This window comes from Podarcis pityusensis, assembly GCF_964106645.2.
Source record: "Podarcis pityusensis genome assembly, chromosome: 13".
Lineage (NCBI taxonomy): Eukaryota > Metazoa > Chordata > Lepidosauria > Squamata > Lacertidae > Podarcis > Podarcis pityusensis.
This window is the reverse complement of record NC_138038.1, coordinates 14,684,221-14,701,982: the sequence shown is the minus strand read 5'-3', so window position 1 is coordinate 14,701,982 and position 17,762 is coordinate 14,684,221. Positions and strand designations below refer to the sequence as shown.

The window sequence follows — 17,762 nt, the reverse complement described above, 5'->3', positions numbered from 1 at the left end:
AGCACTTATTAATGCCCAAGGGACGTGGGTGGCGCTGTGGGTAAAACCTCAGTGCCTAGGACTTGCCGATTGTATGGTCGGCGGTTCGAATCCCCACGGCAGGGTGAGCTCCCGTCTTTCGGTCCCAGCTCCTGCCCACCTAGCAGTTCGAAAGCACCCCTAAGTGCAAGTAGATAAATAGGTACCGCTTTATAGCGGGAAGGTAAACGGCGTTTCCGTGTGCTGCGCTGGTGCTGGCTCGCCAGAGCAGCTTCGTCACGCTGGCCACGTGACCCGGAAGTGTCTGCGGACAGCGCTGGCTCCCGGCCTCTAGAGTGAGATGAGCACATAACCCTAGAGTCTGTCAAGATTGGCCCGTACGGGCAGGGGTACCTTTACCTCTTTATTAATGTCCAGGCTTTGCTTAATGGAGGAGATGCAGTTTGCCGTGTCTGGCTTGTCCCTTATCCCTGCTTTTCCCACCAAAGGAACCCTGAAAGGCTCAAGAAATGCCCACAAAAAGTAGCATGAGTTCTATTCTCCTACTGTCCGTCCCACACACTCCCAGTTGTGGTTGCGGCCTGCGGCCTTCCTTGTTCCTTTTTCTATTAACTCTCCTCCCTAGTCAGCTGTTTCTCCTAACCCCCTTGCCATTCACCACCTGCTTTTCTTTATATAGCCCAAAAACATGCCCCCAAACCCATCACTTCCCTCATGTGGATGACAGAGGGAGTGAAAGGTAGCATAGTCCAAACCCTTGTGTAGCAGGCTGGACCCACCCACCAATTTGCCGCAGAAGATGTCCCCACCAAGCAAGTGAATCCAGGAGGCTCAAGCTAGTCAGCCATGCTTCATGTTTCTGGAAATGGCAACCCTTGAACCCATCCCCATCCCCACAAGCTGTCTGCCCCCACTTGGGAGTTTCTCTTGAGCCATTTGCATCCATCACACCCTTCGGCCCCTTTTCAGGAACAATGACCCACTTGGGAGTCCTTCATCTCACTGCTTTCCTCCTCGCAGGACTAAAGCTCTCGTCCTGGAGCTGTTGGCTGCTGTCTGCTTGGTCCGAGGGGGACACGACATCATCCTAGCTGCGTTTGACAATTTCAAAGAGGTTTGTAAGCTCCGTAACCCTTTCGACGGTGCTGGTTTCTGGCGTGCAACAAGATTGCAAGTCAATCAAATACAGTGGTACCTTGGTTCTCAAACGCCTTGGTACTCAAACAACTTGGAACCCAAACACTGCAAACCCAGAAGTACGTAAGTGTTCTGGTTTGCGAACTTTTTTTTGGAAGCCAAACATGCTCCATTTTGAGTGTTACGTTTCTGATTCGAGTGCCACACTTCCATTTTGAGTGTTATGCTAGGTCTGTCTGTTTTTGCTATTTACTTTTCGTTTTTGTTTTTGCGGCTCTTTTTTGTTTTGTTTTTGTGAGGAACCCAGTTCAGCTACTGATTGATTGATTGATTGTGTGACGGCAGTACATTGTTTATTGCTTTCATTTTATGGATCAACGGTCTCGTTAGATAGTAAAATTCATGTTAAATTGCTGTTTTAGGGGTTGTTTTTAAAAGTCTGGAACAGATTGATCCGTTTTGCATAACTTTCTGTGGGAAAGTGCACCTTGGTTTTGGAATGCTTCGGTTTTGGAACTGACTTCTGGAGCGAATTAAGTTTGAGAACCAAGGTACCACTGTAGTGAAAGTGTCCTATGAGCGCAGCCCAAAGTACACCCATCCACTGCACGATTCACTGCTCAGGCTTTTGCCTCGTTCCAGTCAGCCTTTCCCACGGGGTAGAAATTCCTGCATTGAGTTTTCATTCTGTGTGATTTGATCATTCAGCCGTTCCCAATGCATAGAGGCAGCCTGCCCTCAGAAGAAGTAGGTCCAGAACAGTGACTCGTGCATGAACAGTGGCGCTTGAGCTCCTCTAAAGGTTGTGGGCAGTTCTTGCTTTTGTTTCTGTAAAGGAAGACCCTTTCAGGAGGAAGTGTGAGTTATGTTTTCATATTTTGCTCAGGAATAAAGCATGACTCACTCAGCAGTCAGAAGCTTAGGGAACATGTACGGAAAGATGAGGGGCAAACACTGTGTTGAGGGGGGCCTTATAACAGATGGAAACTGGTGCGCCCTGCCCCACTTTATTCTAGATCCCTTTGCTGCTACTGCCTGCAATTTGTACCCCAGCCTTCTTCTTCTTCTTCTTTGGCGATCACTCGTAGCCGAGTAGGATTGTCTTCCATGAACACGGTCTTAACAGTGAGTCCGTAAGTGACTGTGGAGGCCAATTCTGCATCCACACGTCCTTCCACGGTGGGGACATAGGTTTCCAGGTGGGAGTTGATCACTGTGAGGGTTTGCAAAGCATGCCTTCCTCTTAGCACGTTTCTCCCTTTCGTCCTGAGTTCGAGCATCTTCAAAGCCCATGACAGCTTTGGTAAAGGCTGATCTCCTTTACCAAAGTGCTTGCAGGCCAGTGTTTCCCAGTTGTCGGTGTCTATACTACATTTTTTTAGATTGAGAAAGTCGTTGAACCTCTTTTGTTGACCACCGGCATTATGCTTTCCATTTTGAAGTTCAGAATAGAGTACACTGGTACCTCTGGTTACGTACTTAATTTGTTCCAGAGGTCCGTTCTTAACCTGAAACTGTTCTTAACCTGAAGCACCACTTTAGCTAATGGGGCCTCCCGCTGCTGCCGCGTCGCCGGAGCACGATTTCTGTTCTCATCCTGAAGCAAAGTTCTTAACCCGAGGGATTATTTCTGGGTTAGCGGAGTCTGTAACCTGAAGCGTATGTAACCTGAAGTGTATGTAACCCGAGGTACCACTGTAGTTGCTTTGGAAGACGATAATCAGGCATCCGCACAACATTTAATGACCAGCCTTACATGCCCTTGAATGTTAAGCACTTGATTTGTTATAAAGCTGAAATGGTCACATTTTCCATATTTTTCCATAAGTAAGGCGTGTGGCTTTGAAGAGAGAGAGTGTGTTTTCAATTGCTCAAACTTTGATGGGTGAATTCTCTCACAGTGCTGTAGTCTGTTCTGTATATGCACAGTAAGAACAAAAGCGCCTACTCCTTAGGGTCAAGCTAAATGTGATGTTAAATGTGTGCTGTTTTTAAAAATGCCAACTGCATCAGCTGGGGAGGAGTGATTAATGGCAGCAGAGGAGGTATGGAGAGGGTTTTAACCCATTCTTCTTGCTGTGCCAAAGCTTTTTGAAGGTGGTATTTACTTTGAGAGGAAATCCCTTCTTGGTGCCATTGGAGTAATCATAGAATTACAGTTGGAAGGGACCACGAGGGTCATCTAGTCCAGCCCCCTGCAGCACAGGAATGTGGGCCTCGAACCCACAACCCAGAGATTTGAGAGTCTTATGCTCTACCAACTGAACTAATGCAAATTCCACCTTAAGAAAAGGGATTTTCTTCCTCAGGGATAGGGTTCGATCCCCTCTCCTCCATATTTGCTTTGATCCCACTAATAATCAGGAAAAACGCCCCTGCCCCGCCCCCCGCTGATGCAATTTCCATTAAAAACAGCAAAATCCTGCACTTTAAATGCAAATACGGCGTTTCCTGTAGTTTGGCTCTTAGTGAAGTTTAGTAAAGCCTCTGTAAGTATATTTTTTATTATTACAGTTTTTATTAAATTTCTGTTTTACATTTTAGAATATTCACTTAAATAGCCTTAACATATCAATGACTTCCCATCCTCTCTTTCCATGATTCATTTTGCACAGCATAAACCCCTGCATATTTTATATAAACTAAGCCTTTCAGTATTCCATTATAACATCCATCAAAACTTATTTACACCGTTGAATTTATCTTAACGCTGCCCATTAAGCCTTTTGTAAGTTTAGATGAGCTAAGTTAATAAATAGGGAATAGAAGGGAAACTTGCCTCTTTGGCACTCATGCTGTTGCTGTAAACTGACACAGGGAGAGCTGACAAAGAGTCTGCTTAGGTTACATGGGATAAAATTTGCCCATGGAGCAGATTGGCTTGTGCCAAAGCTTTTGGACGGGAGGACATGGAATCCTAGGTGCCAAACAGACAGGTGCAAGCCTGATCTGTCACTCAGGCACGGTTGGACAAATTGGACCTGTATTGGTGGTGGAAACCTGGGCACAGATTCTCTTTCTGCTTGAATATGTGGGATTATCCTCGCATCTCCTCTCTCCTCCTTTCCTCTCCTCTCCTGCATGGCTTAATTGTCTGTAGTTTACAGAAATGACTTATGCATCATTACTTCTGCAGTTTTAAGGCCACTAACTCTGATCATTTAGCATTTGGCAAGTCAATTCTGCCACTAAGTTTTCTCTCCTGTGAGATAGTGATTCCTGGGGGGTGGGGAGGCGTAGATGTGTTAAGTTTGCCTGGCGGCAAAAACCTGAACGATGGCTACCAAAAATTATTATTGTGGGATAGGCCTTTGTGAGGTAGGTGGGTGGCTTTTCCCCCCGTTTTACAGACTGGAAACGGAGGCTTCGCAATAGCAGGGTAGCCAGGGTTGCGTGCATCACCTGTGGCAGAAAATACAAAATTAAATTAGTCGTAAATTAAAGACCAGCTGTTTACCCACTGGATAGCGCTCTTTATGGTGTGCCTGCCCCATATCAAATAGCTCAGAAAAAAGGAGGGACACTTTTGCTTGTACAGTGGTACCTTGGGTTAAGAACTTAATTCGTTCTGGAGGTCCGTTCTTAACCTGAAACTGTTCTTAACCTGAAGCACCACTTTAGCTAATGGGGCCTCCCGCTGCTGCTGTGCGATTTATGTTCTCATCCTGAAGCAAAGTTCTTAACCTGAGGTACTATTTCTGGGTTAGCAGAGTCTGTAACCTGAAGTGTCTGTAACCCGAGGTACCACTGTATATGCAATTCTTTCTCCTTTGTTGATCACTCATAGCCGAGTAAGATTGTCTTCCATGAACACGGTTTTAAAAGTGAGTCCGTAAGTGACAGTGGAAGCCAGTTCTGGATCCATACCTCCTTTCACAGTAGGGACATAGGTTTCCAGGTGGGAGTTGATCATGGTGAGGGTTTGCCAAGCGTGCCTTCCTCTTAGCACGTTTCTCCCTTTCGTCCTGCGTTTGAGCATCTTCAAAGCCCATGAAACCTTTGGGAAAGGCTGATCTCCAGTTGGAGCTCTCGCAGGCCAGTTTTTCCCAATTGTCAATGTTTGTACTACATTTTTTAAGATTTGCCTTGCGAGGGTCTTTAAACCTCTTTTGTTGACCACTGGCATTACGATTTCCATTTTAAAGTTCAGAATAGAGTACTTGCTTTGGAAGACGATCATCAGGCATCCGCACAACATGACCAGTCCAACGAAGTTGATGTTGAAGAATCATTGCTTCGACACTGGCGATCTTTGCTTCTTCCAGTACACTGGCATTAGTTTTCCTGTCTTCCCAAGTGATGTGTAATTCTTTTCAGAGATGCAGATGTCTCTGAAATATGCAATTATGCCTGCCCTAACTTAGTGTACTCCTAAAAGGGAAATTACCCCAGCCTTTCATTGTCCTGCAGCTGTCCATTATTGGAGGGTGTATGAGTGAAATCTTAGCTACAGCTGAAGACGACATCCCCAATATTGCATAGCCAGAAATCGGAGATTGTTTACTCTGGGCTTTTATATCCCAGCACTGATTATACCGGAGTAGAGAAACTCTGGCTGTGATGAAGTGATTAGGTTCCAACTTCCATATTAAAGACCAACATTGGCCATGCTAGATGGGTGCTGATGGGAGTTCAACCAGGTCTGGAGGGCTACAGTCTGCCACCCCACCCCCTGCCCTGCCCTGATCTACAGACAGACAAATTTTGATGCCCCCCTCTCTCGCCCACACACCTTGCCCTGGCTGTCTTGAGTCCTTCACAGGTCATTGTGTCTCTCCATTCCTCCAGGGTAGAAGGCCCAGAACTCCTTTAATCTCTTTTTTAACAACCTCTGAGCTGCTTGAGCATGTAAATATAAGTAAGTGCAGGGTTGCTCTTGCAGAAGGACAGTTCGTTCAAACGTGAAAGAATAGCCTGGCACAAGCTCAGAGAAAATGTGATTGCCTCCACTGCCATCGCGCCAACTTGGTACTTGCTCTCAAGGCATAACTGTGCAGTGTACTGACAATGGCTGTTTTGTAAATGCGTGTCTGTCAATTTATGTGAATGCAGAGGACTCTTGAGTCTGCGTGTGTCATTTGCAAGGAAGTATCAACATGTTAAACCCCTCTCTGCTCCATTTTTCTCTGCAAATAGGCTTCGTGTATTACTATTACTATTTATTGAATTTATATACCGCCCTATACCCAGGGATCTCAGGGCGGTTCACAGAATAAAATCAAGATATAAAACCACAAAATACATAATAAAAAGAAAAACAGCAACCCAATAGCCCCCCCCCCAAAAAAAACACATTTTAAAAGGGCATAGGATGTAAATCAGATCAGCCAAAGGCCTGGTTAAAAAGGAACATTTTTACCTGGTGCCTAAAGGTGTATAATGAAGGTACCAGGCAAACTTCCCTGGGGAGAGCATTCCACAGATGGGGAGCCACTGCAGAGAAGGCCCCGTTCTTATGTTGCCACCCTCCGGACCTCTCGAAGAAGAGGCACACGAAGGAGGGCCTCAGAAGATGATCTCAGGGTCTGGGTAGGTTCATATGGAAAGATTCAGTCCTTGAGCTCTTGTGGTCCTGAGCAGTTTAAGGCTTTATAGGTCAAAACCAGCACTTTGAATTGGGCCCGGAATTCATGTAGTCTCCGAGACCAACTACAGGGGGAAACACTGTTAAAATCTGCTGTAGGAGAATCAGTGGCAGGTGGGGAAAGAATAAGGCACTTTTCCTGCGCAGTGATAACTACACACACACCCTGAAAATGCTCCCCCACTTCCATATTACAGTTATGCAGTAAACCCAGTCTGGCAACCCGACGTTTTCATTGTAAGTTGTAGTTCTGCCCGCAGGAATCCATGCCGGAATATCAAATACCTTCTCTGCTGATCCCTCACCTTTGCTTCCCCCTAGAATAGCCTCCCCCAACCTTGGGTTTTCAGATGCTGGATGCTAGACTAAAACCCACACCATCTCTAGTCCGCATGGCCAATGGTCAGAGATGATGGGAGTTCTAGTCCCACAGTATCTGGGGACTCGAGGCCGGGAAAGGCGGCCCTAGAGATGTGCAAATCTCTGAAATGGTGACCCAAGACAAATAATGCATGTTCAGGATTCTCCCGGTTGTTCAGCCAGCAAGTGCCAGACATGGGCAACCCATTGCAGGAAAACCTTTGCTCAGGGCAATTGGCCTCCAAAGATGTCTTGGTACAACATGAAACCTCCTGGAATTCTGGGCAATCTGCCTGGCCCTAAAAGCCTTTGTCCCAGTTCTTCAGAGAAAAGACGTATTAGCAGAGAGAATATCAGTGCCAAGACCTACATAAACAGGCAAGGGGAACTTAAATCCTATCAGTTTTTCAAGGAAAAAACCTTGTGTGTTCTAATGGGCAGTGTACCAACTCACTTTTCCGGCAGCCTAGCGTTTGAGAGGAAATCTCAGAATTCAGGTGGGTTGTCTTGGCCATCCACCAGTGGACCAGCAAAACATCTGAAGGTTTTTTATTGATTTTTATCTTACCAGATGACATCAGGGTTTTTGCCACTGGCACAGTGAGATGTCTCTTTGTGCAAGTGACCTATCAGACAAGGTTGCAGCATTGCTGAGTACCCTAAAAGCATATCAAATGGCCTCTTTTATCTTCCTCTTATCTCCAGATCAGTTAGGAAAATCAGGGAAGAGGACCATAATTTCCATCACTCCCAGATAGCCAACTTCATAGTTTTAAGGCTTCCGGCAATTTCAGACTTGCTCCTTGGGTCTTCTTCTACATACCTGAGGCTCCTAATGTGCCATCTGATTTCTTGATGCTCTGAAGTCAAAACCCTTCTAGACTTTGGTTGCCAAAGTTTGGTTGTCAAAGTTTGACTTAGCTGGAATATCTTGATAAGCTATCTGAAATTAATCTATTGGTCTAATTAAATTCTGATTAATAATAATAATAATAATAATAATTTATTTATACCCCGCCCATCTGGTAGGATTTCCCCAGCCACTCTGGGCAGCTTCCAAAAGAATAATAATAATAATAATAATAATAATAAAGTGATAAAACATCAAACATTAAAAATTTTCCTAAAAAGGACTGCCTTCAGATGTCTTCTAAAAGTCAGATAGTTGTTTATTTCCTTGACATCTGATGGGAGGGCGTTCCACAGAGCAGGTGCCACTACCGAGAAGGCCCTCTGCCTGGTTCCCTGCAACCTCACTTCTTGCAGGGAGGGAACTGACAGAAGGCCCTTGGAGCTCGACCTCAGTGTCTGGGCTGAACGATGGAGGTGGAGAAGCTCATTCAGTTATACTGGGCTGAGGCCGTTTAGGGCTTTAAAGGTCAGCACCAACACTTTGAATTGTGCTTGGAAACGTACTGGGAGCCAATGTAGGTCTTTCAGGACCGGTGTTACGTGGTCTCGGCAGCTGCTCCTAGTCACCAGTCTGGCTGCCGCATTCTGGATTAGTTCTGGTTTCTGTGTCACCTTCAAAGGTAGCCCCAAGTAGAGCACATTGCAGTGGTCCAAGCGGGAGATAACCAGAGCATGCCCCATTCTGGCGAGAGTGCGTGGGCGGGCAAATCTATGCCTAGTCCACGCAAGCAGCTTACGGCATTCAGGCTTGTAAACAGCGAAAAGAACAGAAACAAAGCCTGATTAAATTCAACAAACAGCAGAGGCCACTTCCGGGCAGAGATCAGCTGCGTTGCCCAAAACGCATTTCTTTTGCAAAGTTTTAAAAACGCATGTGCTTTTGAATGTTGACATTGCTTTGGGACAGTCAGGCAGCCGCCGTGTATCCAGCGTGTGCTTGTAGCAAACTCTAGTAACGCTGCAATTTTATCTTGGGTGAAACAGTCATCCCCGTTGAGGGTTCAGAGTCACAGGTGGGAAGCGAGGGAAACGGAGTCAACAGCCTCTGGGAGAAACCCTCTCCTCTTTCCCCCAGCCCTACTGCCCTCCTCTATATCAAATATCCATCCCTACGCAGGGACCACTGGCTGCATCAGCTGTAACTGGAGGAGTAACAACATCTTGGGCCAAGGGGAGAGCTTTGTATATATAAGCAGGGCTGTGTTAATGTCATACACAATGGCCTGCTTGTAGATTCCCCCCCCCCATTCCTCCTTGCTCCCTTACACTAATGTGTGTATCTGCCAAACAAAACCAAGACCGCCCCCCTGCCCCCTCCCCAATGTAATGCAGCCACCCTAGGTAACCACATTTGGTTGCATTCGCCCCTTCCCTCTACCTGAAGTTTCCCTCCGTTTCAGAATGTCGATGGCAAGCTCCTTTTTCTGCTTCTATTGTTCTCGTAAGGTTGCACGAAATCACGCTTTTTTTTAACGCTTGATTCCCGCCCCCCGCGCCTGTTTCACTCTCTTTCTCGTTTTTTGAAATATATATGTTTTATTTTCATTTTTTAAGCAAGTTTTTTTAATATATTCACATCCTTTTCAAATTCTGCACTCCTGGTATTACTTAAATCCCTCAGACTTTCCCCCAAACCCACCCCTGATTTCCAAATTTCCCCCTATTTCTTTGCATCTAACTACATTTTTTCTAGGGACGCGGGTGGCGCTGTGGTCTAAACCACAGAGCCTAGGACTTGCCAATCAGAAGGTCGGCGGTTCGAATCCCCGCGACGGGGTGAGCTCCCATTGTTCAGTCCCAGCTCCTGCCCACCTAGCAGTTCGAAAGCACGTCAAAGTGCAAGTTGATAAATAGGTACCACTCCAGCGGGAAGGTAAACGGCGTTTCCGTGCGCTGCTCTGGTTCGCCAGAAGCGGCTTAGTCATGCTGGCCACATGACCCGGAAGCTGTCTGTGGACAAACGCCGGCTCCCTCGGCCTATAGAGCGAGATGAGCGCGCAACCCCAGAGTCGTCCGGAGCTGGACCTAGTGGTCAGGGGTACCTTTACCTTTACCTACATTTTTTCTAGTTCATTTTGTTGCCCCCCCCCTTTAACTAATATTACATTATACGTGTTACAATAATCCTGCTAACGTTTTTAAGTATACACAGTGGTCTTATATTCTGTAAACTTTTTCCACTCTTGATTGAATTTCTTATCATCTTGGTGCCTGATCCTCATGGTCACCATTGCCATTTCGGCATAGGTCATCATCTCAGTTATCCACTCCTCGTTGGTCAGGGGACTTTTTCTTCCTTCCACTTCTGGGCAAGTAGCATTCGTGCAGCTGTTGTCGGTTGCATAAATAGTCTTTTTAATTCTTTTGGTGTTTCGTCTCCTGTTAACCCTAGTAAAAAGGCTTCTGGTTTTTTTCATAAAAGTTATCTTAAACACTTTTTTCCAATTTGTTATAGTTCCACTTTCTCCCCCACCCCCCCCCACAAACCCTTTCCTTTTTTTTTTGGCCTAATGTTCCAGTTGTCATTACGGAATACGTTCATTTAGCGGACGTTGGACTTGGGCCAGGGAGGCTTGGGTTTAAATTCCTCCACTGTGAAGCCCACAGGGTGACCTTGGGCCAGTCACAATCTCTTACCCTAACATACACCGCAGGACTGTTGTAAAGACAAAAAGGAATACTAACTCCACGAGTTCCTTGGATGGAATAGAAATGTCATAAAATGCACTTTGAATGAACTCCCAATTATTTTGTTGCTGGGGGCGATCCAGAGAAATTTTTAAAATATTCTTTGGAGATCTGGCACTCTCACCCACCATGCTAGACATGGCTTTGAGAGTCTCTCCTGTACCATTTCCTATATTTTTGAATGCTGTTAATGTGTGAGAGAATGCAGAAGAGAGCAGTCTTTTTGTTTAAAGCAGGTTTGTGGAACCTTCGGCACTCTTAATGGTTTTTTCAAACTACAACTCCCATCATCCCTGTCCATTGGCCATGCTGGCTGGGGTAATGGGAATTGGAGTCACCTGGAAGTGTGTTGCAGCCAGCATGGGCTTCACATTTGTGCCTAAGGCCAAGCTAGATTAGAAGCAGAGTAGGCATTCTGGTTATTATGTCTTGAATCGCTTTCATATATCCAGACGGTTGAAAATATTTATATCCAGATTTTCCAGACAGTCACTCAAGGTGACTCACATTAAAACTGTTAAAACCCTTAAACGATGAAAAACAACAATAAAAAACCCGCATGTGTTAACAGAGGCATCCGATTTGTTTCCTTCTTCCCTAAGACAAATCACCCAGGGCTGGTTCCCAACAGCTATGCCTGTTAAACTGCCGCAGTTTCCCATCCCTCCCTCCTGAGGGAACCACAGTTAATGCGAAAGAGGGAAAGGATCTTTTACCATTCTCAGCTCCCTCATAAAACTGCTGTTCTCTTGAGGAAGCCATGACAGTGTTGGGACTGGCAGAGGTGAAGCAAGTGTTGGGAAGATGAGCTGGCGAGAAGTCGGGCTGGCCGGCTGAGAAAACGGGAAGCAATTGGGGGGGTCGTGCAATGGCAGTTTGGGTCTCACGCCTGCAATTTTTGCAAGCTGAGTCAATCAGGGCAGAACAAGAGAAGAAGAAGAGTTTGGATTTGATATCCCGCTTTATCACTACCCAAAGGAGTCTCATAGAATCATAGAGTTGGAAGAGACCACAAGGGCCATCGAGTCCAACCCCCTGCCAAGCAGGAAACACCATCAGAGCACTCCTGACATATGGTTGTCAAGCCTCTGCTTAAAGACCTCCAAAGAAGGAGACTCCACCACACTCCTTGGCAGCAAATTCCACTGTCGAACAGCTCTTACTGTCAGGAAGTTCTTCCTAATTGTCAGGGGTTCAGGGACAGAGGCACAGGGTAGGCAGGAGATGGAGAGCGATGGGGATGAGTCCCAGGACAGCGAGGAAGAGGATGACAATGACTCAAGAGATTCCATGAGTCTTTCCAGCGAATCAGAGGATTCCCAGAAGGGGGCGCCGGTGGTCAAGGCCAGGGGAGCCCCAGGGGGAACGTGTCAGGAGCAGGGGGCCAGCGGGGGATCCCAAAGTGGCAGCTGGGCGTCAGGACCAGCCTCCCCGCCAGAGTGCAGCGAAGGGGGTGGAGGTTCCAGTGTATCAGGGGAAGCAGCTCCGGCAGCAGAGAAGGGAGGGAGGTCGGAGCAAGCCACCCTCCCGGAAGGGGAGGGGAGTAGTGAAGGGAGTAGTGTAGCTGTCAAAAGGAAGGTTAGAGGTTGGGGGCGCGCGCCAAGTTCAAATGTAGAGGCGCGCGGAAGTACAGGGAGCCCGGAGGAGGGGCCAGGTCCCAAAGCCCGCAGGAGGGGGCAAGAGCAGTCTGGGGATTCCGCGTCAGAGGAATCCAGGAGGGGCGAAACCCCAGCGGGCAGGAAGACCCTGCGGAAAAGGAAAGAGAGAAAGAGGTGAAGCAGCGCAAGCCTCTTAAACTGGTGCAGGGGAGGGACTGACTCAGAGGGGACTTCAGCAGTCTAAGCGTAACAGACGTAGGGCTGCGCGCCTCGGATGTGAAGCAAACAATGAACTGCAATAAACACTTTTGTATATAAGAAGAGATAGACGTTGGTCTTTTGTGAGCTGAGACTTGAGGCAGCCCTGACAGTAAGTCCCCTCTCTAAGAAACCGCAAAATTTTTTTTGTAAAGCTCACGAAGTTTGGCAGACATGACTACTGAGGAGCAGATAACGACCCTGCAAAACGCAGTCGCTGAACTCTCCGCTGCAGTACGGGTCTCTCAGAAGACAGTTGCCGAAGCAGAAGCGCGATGCCAGGATCTGCAAGCCAGGTGGGATCATGCGTGCAAAGAGGGGTTCCCGGGGTCCAGATCAGAGGGAATCGGACTCGGACGGAGGGGGGGCAATTTAGTAGCCCACTTCGATGGAAACCTGAAGCATTATCCCAGTTTCAGAGCAGACGTCGTATACGCGCTGCATTTGCTTCGGAAAGACTTCAAAGATGAGGAGGAGAAGGTAGGCTTTATTGTGTCCCATTTGCATGGGGAAGCTAGAGCCTGGTTACGCAATTTGTGGCGCGAAGATGGTCCTGCCCGCAGGAACTCTGATGAATTTATCAAAGCCATGGACGCTTGCTTCCAATCTACAGTTGATGTTGATGTGGCGCGCCGGGAGATGCATGGATTGAGGCAGGGCAAGGCTACAGTGCGTCAGTACCATTCTCGCTTTTTTGCTTTGCTGAATGTGCTGGGCTGGGAAAAGGACTCATTGGCAGTGAGAGACTTGTTCTGGGAGGGGCTTCATGGCTCCGTAAAAGATGAGTTGGCCAGGGGGGACAGACCTCAAACCCTAGCAGACGTCGTGCAGAGGGCACTCACGATAGGAGTGCGCCACGAAGAACGCCCTTGGCACAGTGAGGAGGGGCGCCAAGTCCGCGCACCAGCTAGAGCGCCTCCTTTTCTTCCCAGCGACCTGGGACGTACGCATCCCTCGCCTAGGCTGAGGGAGGGGGAGGAACCAATGGAACTGGGTGGTGCAAAGGCTCAGACAGCTGCCGGAGCCTCAGCGTCCGGAGCAGTCAAGGCGAAGCCTCCTAGAGGGACCAGGAAGTGTTACGTCTGTGACAGTGCGCAGCACATGGCCAAAGAGTGTCCCCAGAGGCTCCAGAAGCACACTGCAGCCTTAGCAACAGTAACAGGGGAAGCGCTCCAAGGAGAACAGTTTCAGGGAAACGACAATGCCTGGCTAGAAGCAGACATGCTGGGGCTCAGCCAGGCAAGTCAGTGAAGCAGTCCCCAGCGCTTTTGCAGCCTACAGACCCCTTACCACCCAAGCCAGTGGTGCAGCTCACTGCTACTCTCCAGCTACCTAATGGACTCACCCTGAAAGTCCCCATTACGATTGACTCAGGGAGCAACGCAGACTTCGTGGGGATGCAGTTCATCAAGCAGCATCGCATAGCACTACTACCAGCCACGCTGCCTCTGAACGTCGTCACGGTAGATGGCAGGAAGTTGCTGGGTGGGCAAGTGGTACAACAGACGCCACCCATGCTGCTGAAAATTGGGAATCATCGCGAGGTCATCAGTTTCAATGTCACCCGACTGTCAGACACGCCTATAGTGTTAGGCATGAGTTGGCTGGATAGACACAGCCCATCATTAGTGTGGTACCAGCGGCAGCTCACCTTTGGCTCGTCCTACTGCGCACAACATTGCATCCAGACAGGCCAGGAGGAGGAGGGCCAGGAGGAAGGGCAACAGTTGCATCTAGGCATGGTGCAGGCAGTGCCCCACAAGTACAAGGGGTTTTTGGAGGTCTTCTGCGAAAAAGAAGCTGACCAATTACCACCCCACCGGCCCTACGACTGTGCAATTGACCTCTTACCAGGGGCGACGCTACCGACTGCGAAGCTGTATTCCATGTCTGAAGATGAGATGCAGGAACTCAGGGAGTTCATAGATCACAATTTGAAGCGGGGATTCATCCGAGAATCCAAGGCAGTGGGGGGCAGTCCTGTGTTTTTCGTGAAGAAGAAGGACACGCCCCAAAAAAGGCTCATTGTGGACTATAGGGCCATCAACTCGATGACAAAGCCCAAGGCCTTCCCCATGCCCAAAATTGACGACCTGCTCGCGACGGTACGGAAGGGGAGGATCTTCACCAAGTTGGATTTACGCGGAGCATACAATCTAATACGCATGAGGGAAGGTGACGAGTGGAAGACGGCCATGTTCACACCGCTGGGCACCTATGAATACAGAGTTATGCCTTTTGGTCTCCAAAATGGCTCCCACTGTTTCCAAGCCTTCATGCACCACGTGCTAGCGGGACTCCTCTACAAGAAGTGCGTATGCTTCCTCGACGACATTCTGATCTTCTCAGAATCGCGGGAGACTCACGAGAGAGACGTAAAGGAGGTCCTGCAGAGGCTGCGGGAGCACAGACTCTACGCCAAACTGGAGAAGTGCCAGTTCGACGTGATGGAGGTGGATTTCCTGGGCTACCGGCTGTCCGACAAGGGACTAGCCATGGACAGCGCCAAGGTCCGCGCGGTGTTGGACTGGAATAGCCCGCGCAATCGGAAGGAGGTCCAGAGGTTCGTCGGCTTCGCCAACTTTTACCGCAAGTTCATCAGGGGTTTCGCGAAAGAGACGGCAGCTATCACGGACACCCTCAGTTCCAAGAAGAAAAAGTTCACATGGACGGACCAAGCGGAGCAGTCCTTCAGGAGACTTAAGAGCCTTTTCGGGTCCGAAGAACAGCTGCTACACGTGAATCCCGGCAGGCCCATGCGGGTTGAAACTGACGCATCTGACAGAGCAGTGGGGGCCGTCCTCTTGCAGGAAGATCCGCAAGGGAACTGGAGGCCCTGCGCTTTCTATTCCCGGAAGCTCAGCAAGTCGGAACAGAACTACACCATCTGGGACAGGGAGTTGTTGGCCATCTACACGGCTTTCAAGGCGTGGCGGCACTTCCTCATGGGAGCCAAGCACACCGTGCAAGTCCGCACGGACCACAAGAACCTAGAGTATTGGCGCACGGCGAAGCTCCAGAGCCAAAGGCACATGAGATGGGCGGAGTTCTTTGCGGATTTCGACTTCAGGATAGAGTATATCCCGGGAGACAACAACGTCATAGCGGATGCCCTCTCCAGGAAACCGCAGTATCTCGAGGAAGCGGCACCAGTGGCAGCCAGGCACATTTTCGCACCGCAGGCGTGGGCATGCGCTTCCGCCGCCGTGGACCTGGACGCGGTATGCCGCGCGCTACAGACGGATCCGTTCGCACAATCCAAGATGGAGGAGGTGCGCAGAGGGACAGCAAAGGACGACGAATTCCAGATACGCGACGGCCTGCTAACCCGCAAGGGTGCTCTCTACGTGCCGGGAGACGATCTCCGCGCGAAGGTTTTACAGCAGTTACACGACGCACCCAGCGCGGGTCACTTCGGCAAAGAAAAGACGGCGGACTTAGTAGCCAGGGACTTTTGGTGGCCCCAGATGCGAGGAGAGGTCGCGGATTACGTCGCCAGGTGTGACACGTGTCAGAGGTCCAAGCCAGTGCACAAGAAGCCAGCGGGATTGCTGGAACCGCTGGAGACGCCACTACAGCCGTGGGAAAGGGTGGCGCTGGACTTTGTTACTGATCTGCCCAGTTCGCGAGGCAAGACGGCGGTGCTTGTGGTTGTAGACCTGTTCACCAAGATGGCGCACTTCATTCCTTGCGCGAAGGTGGCAACAGCGGAACAGACCGCCAAGCTGTTCATAGACCACGTGTTCCGGGTGCACGGCTTACCACGGTCCATCCTGTCCGACCGGGGTCGCCAATTCATTTCCAGTTTCTGGCAGAAGCTCCTGGGCATCCTGAATGTCAAGATCAACTTAGCGTCGGCGAGACACCCGCAAACAAACGGCCAAGCGGAGAGGGTCAACGCCATCATGCAGCAGTACCTGCGATGTTACGCCAATCAAAAGCCTGCAACTTGGGTGGACTACTTACCGATGGCCGAGTTTGCCTACAACAACACGAAGCACGCGTCAACGGGGGTGACACCGTTCTTCGCCAACAATGGGCGACATCCCAGAACCTTCCCGGCGTTGGAGACAACGACGCAGGGGGAGTCGCAGGGAGCTGAGCATTTAGCAGCAGAATTGCAGGAGGTCCACGAGGAGCTACGACGGCACCTGGAACTAGCTAAACACGCCTACAAAGTGCAGGCAGACAGGCACAGGAGGGCAGGAGAAGACATCCAGGTGGGGGACTGGGTATGGTTAGCAGCCCAGGCGGTGCCGGCCAAGTCGTTAGCTAAGAAGAAGCTAGGACACAAACAGTTAGGGCCATACCAAGTTGAGGGCAGGATCAATCCCGTAGCTTTTCGGTTGACCCTCCCAGAAGGTTCCAGAATGCACCCGGTCTTTCATAGGTCGGTGCTTACACCCTACAAGGCCCCACACAGATTTCAGGAGCCAGGGACGGCACCAGACCCACGTAGAAAGTCACAAGGGGGGGGGAAGTCACCGAGGACCCCGCCACTCAACGAGGTCACGGAAATTCTGGACTCGAGATGGGGGGAGGAGGGAGTAGAATACCTCCTCGCCAGGGAAGGTACCCCGGCCAGCGCCAACAGTTGGGTGCCAGATTATGCTCTGGAGGAACCTCTTCTTAAAGACGAGTTCCATGCACTCTTCCCACACAGGCCCATGCCAGCGGAGTATTTTGACGACTGGCTTTTTACGCCCACGCTTTCAGACAGCACCTTCCGGGGGTTCTCCTCCGCAGAGGAGACCACGCCAGAATCGAGCCCTCCAAGGGGATCGTGCTCGGGGGTGGACACGGACCGCTCTTACTGGTGGGACAATCAATCAGAAGAGGAGTGGCGCAGGGGGTGGCTAAGGGGGCCTTGGCAAGCAGCATCGCCTGAAGTAACAGGGGGAGGGGAGGACTTGGATGTGTTGGGGGAGGACCCCGGTTTCGAGCACTCATACACTGAACTGGAAGCAGAGGAGATCGACGTCGACGAACTGTATCCAGCATCTACCCCCGCTACAACGGAGCTCCCGGAACCTGCACCCGAGCAGCGGGAGGGGGGAAGGGGGGGCTTCGAGGGGGGGATGGATGTCAGGGGTTCAGGGACAGAGGCACAGGGTAGGCAGGAGATGGAGAGCGATGGGGATGAGTCCCAGGACAGCGAGGAAGAGGATGACAATGACTCAAGAGATTCCATGAGTCTTTCCAGCGAATCAGAGGATTCCCAGAAGGGGGCGCCGGTGGTCAAGGCC

General features: G+C 49.7%; 1 protein-coding gene across 7 annotated transcripts in view; it reads left to right on the top strand.

Annotated features, from left to right (window-relative positions):
* The window catches only part of FMNL1 (formin like 1), a 131,067-nt gene that overhangs the window by 72,585 nt on the left and 40,720 nt on the right, over nt 1–17,762 (top strand). For all 7 annotated transcript variants that reach the window (XM_080976538.1, XM_080976537.1, XM_080976536.1 and 4 more), the window contains one exon: nt 1,000–1,093. In XM_080976538.1, coding sequence (XP_080832664.1) covers nt 1,000–1,093 — 94 coding nt within the window. The remainder of the gene's footprint in view (nt 1–999; nt 1,094–17,762) is intronic.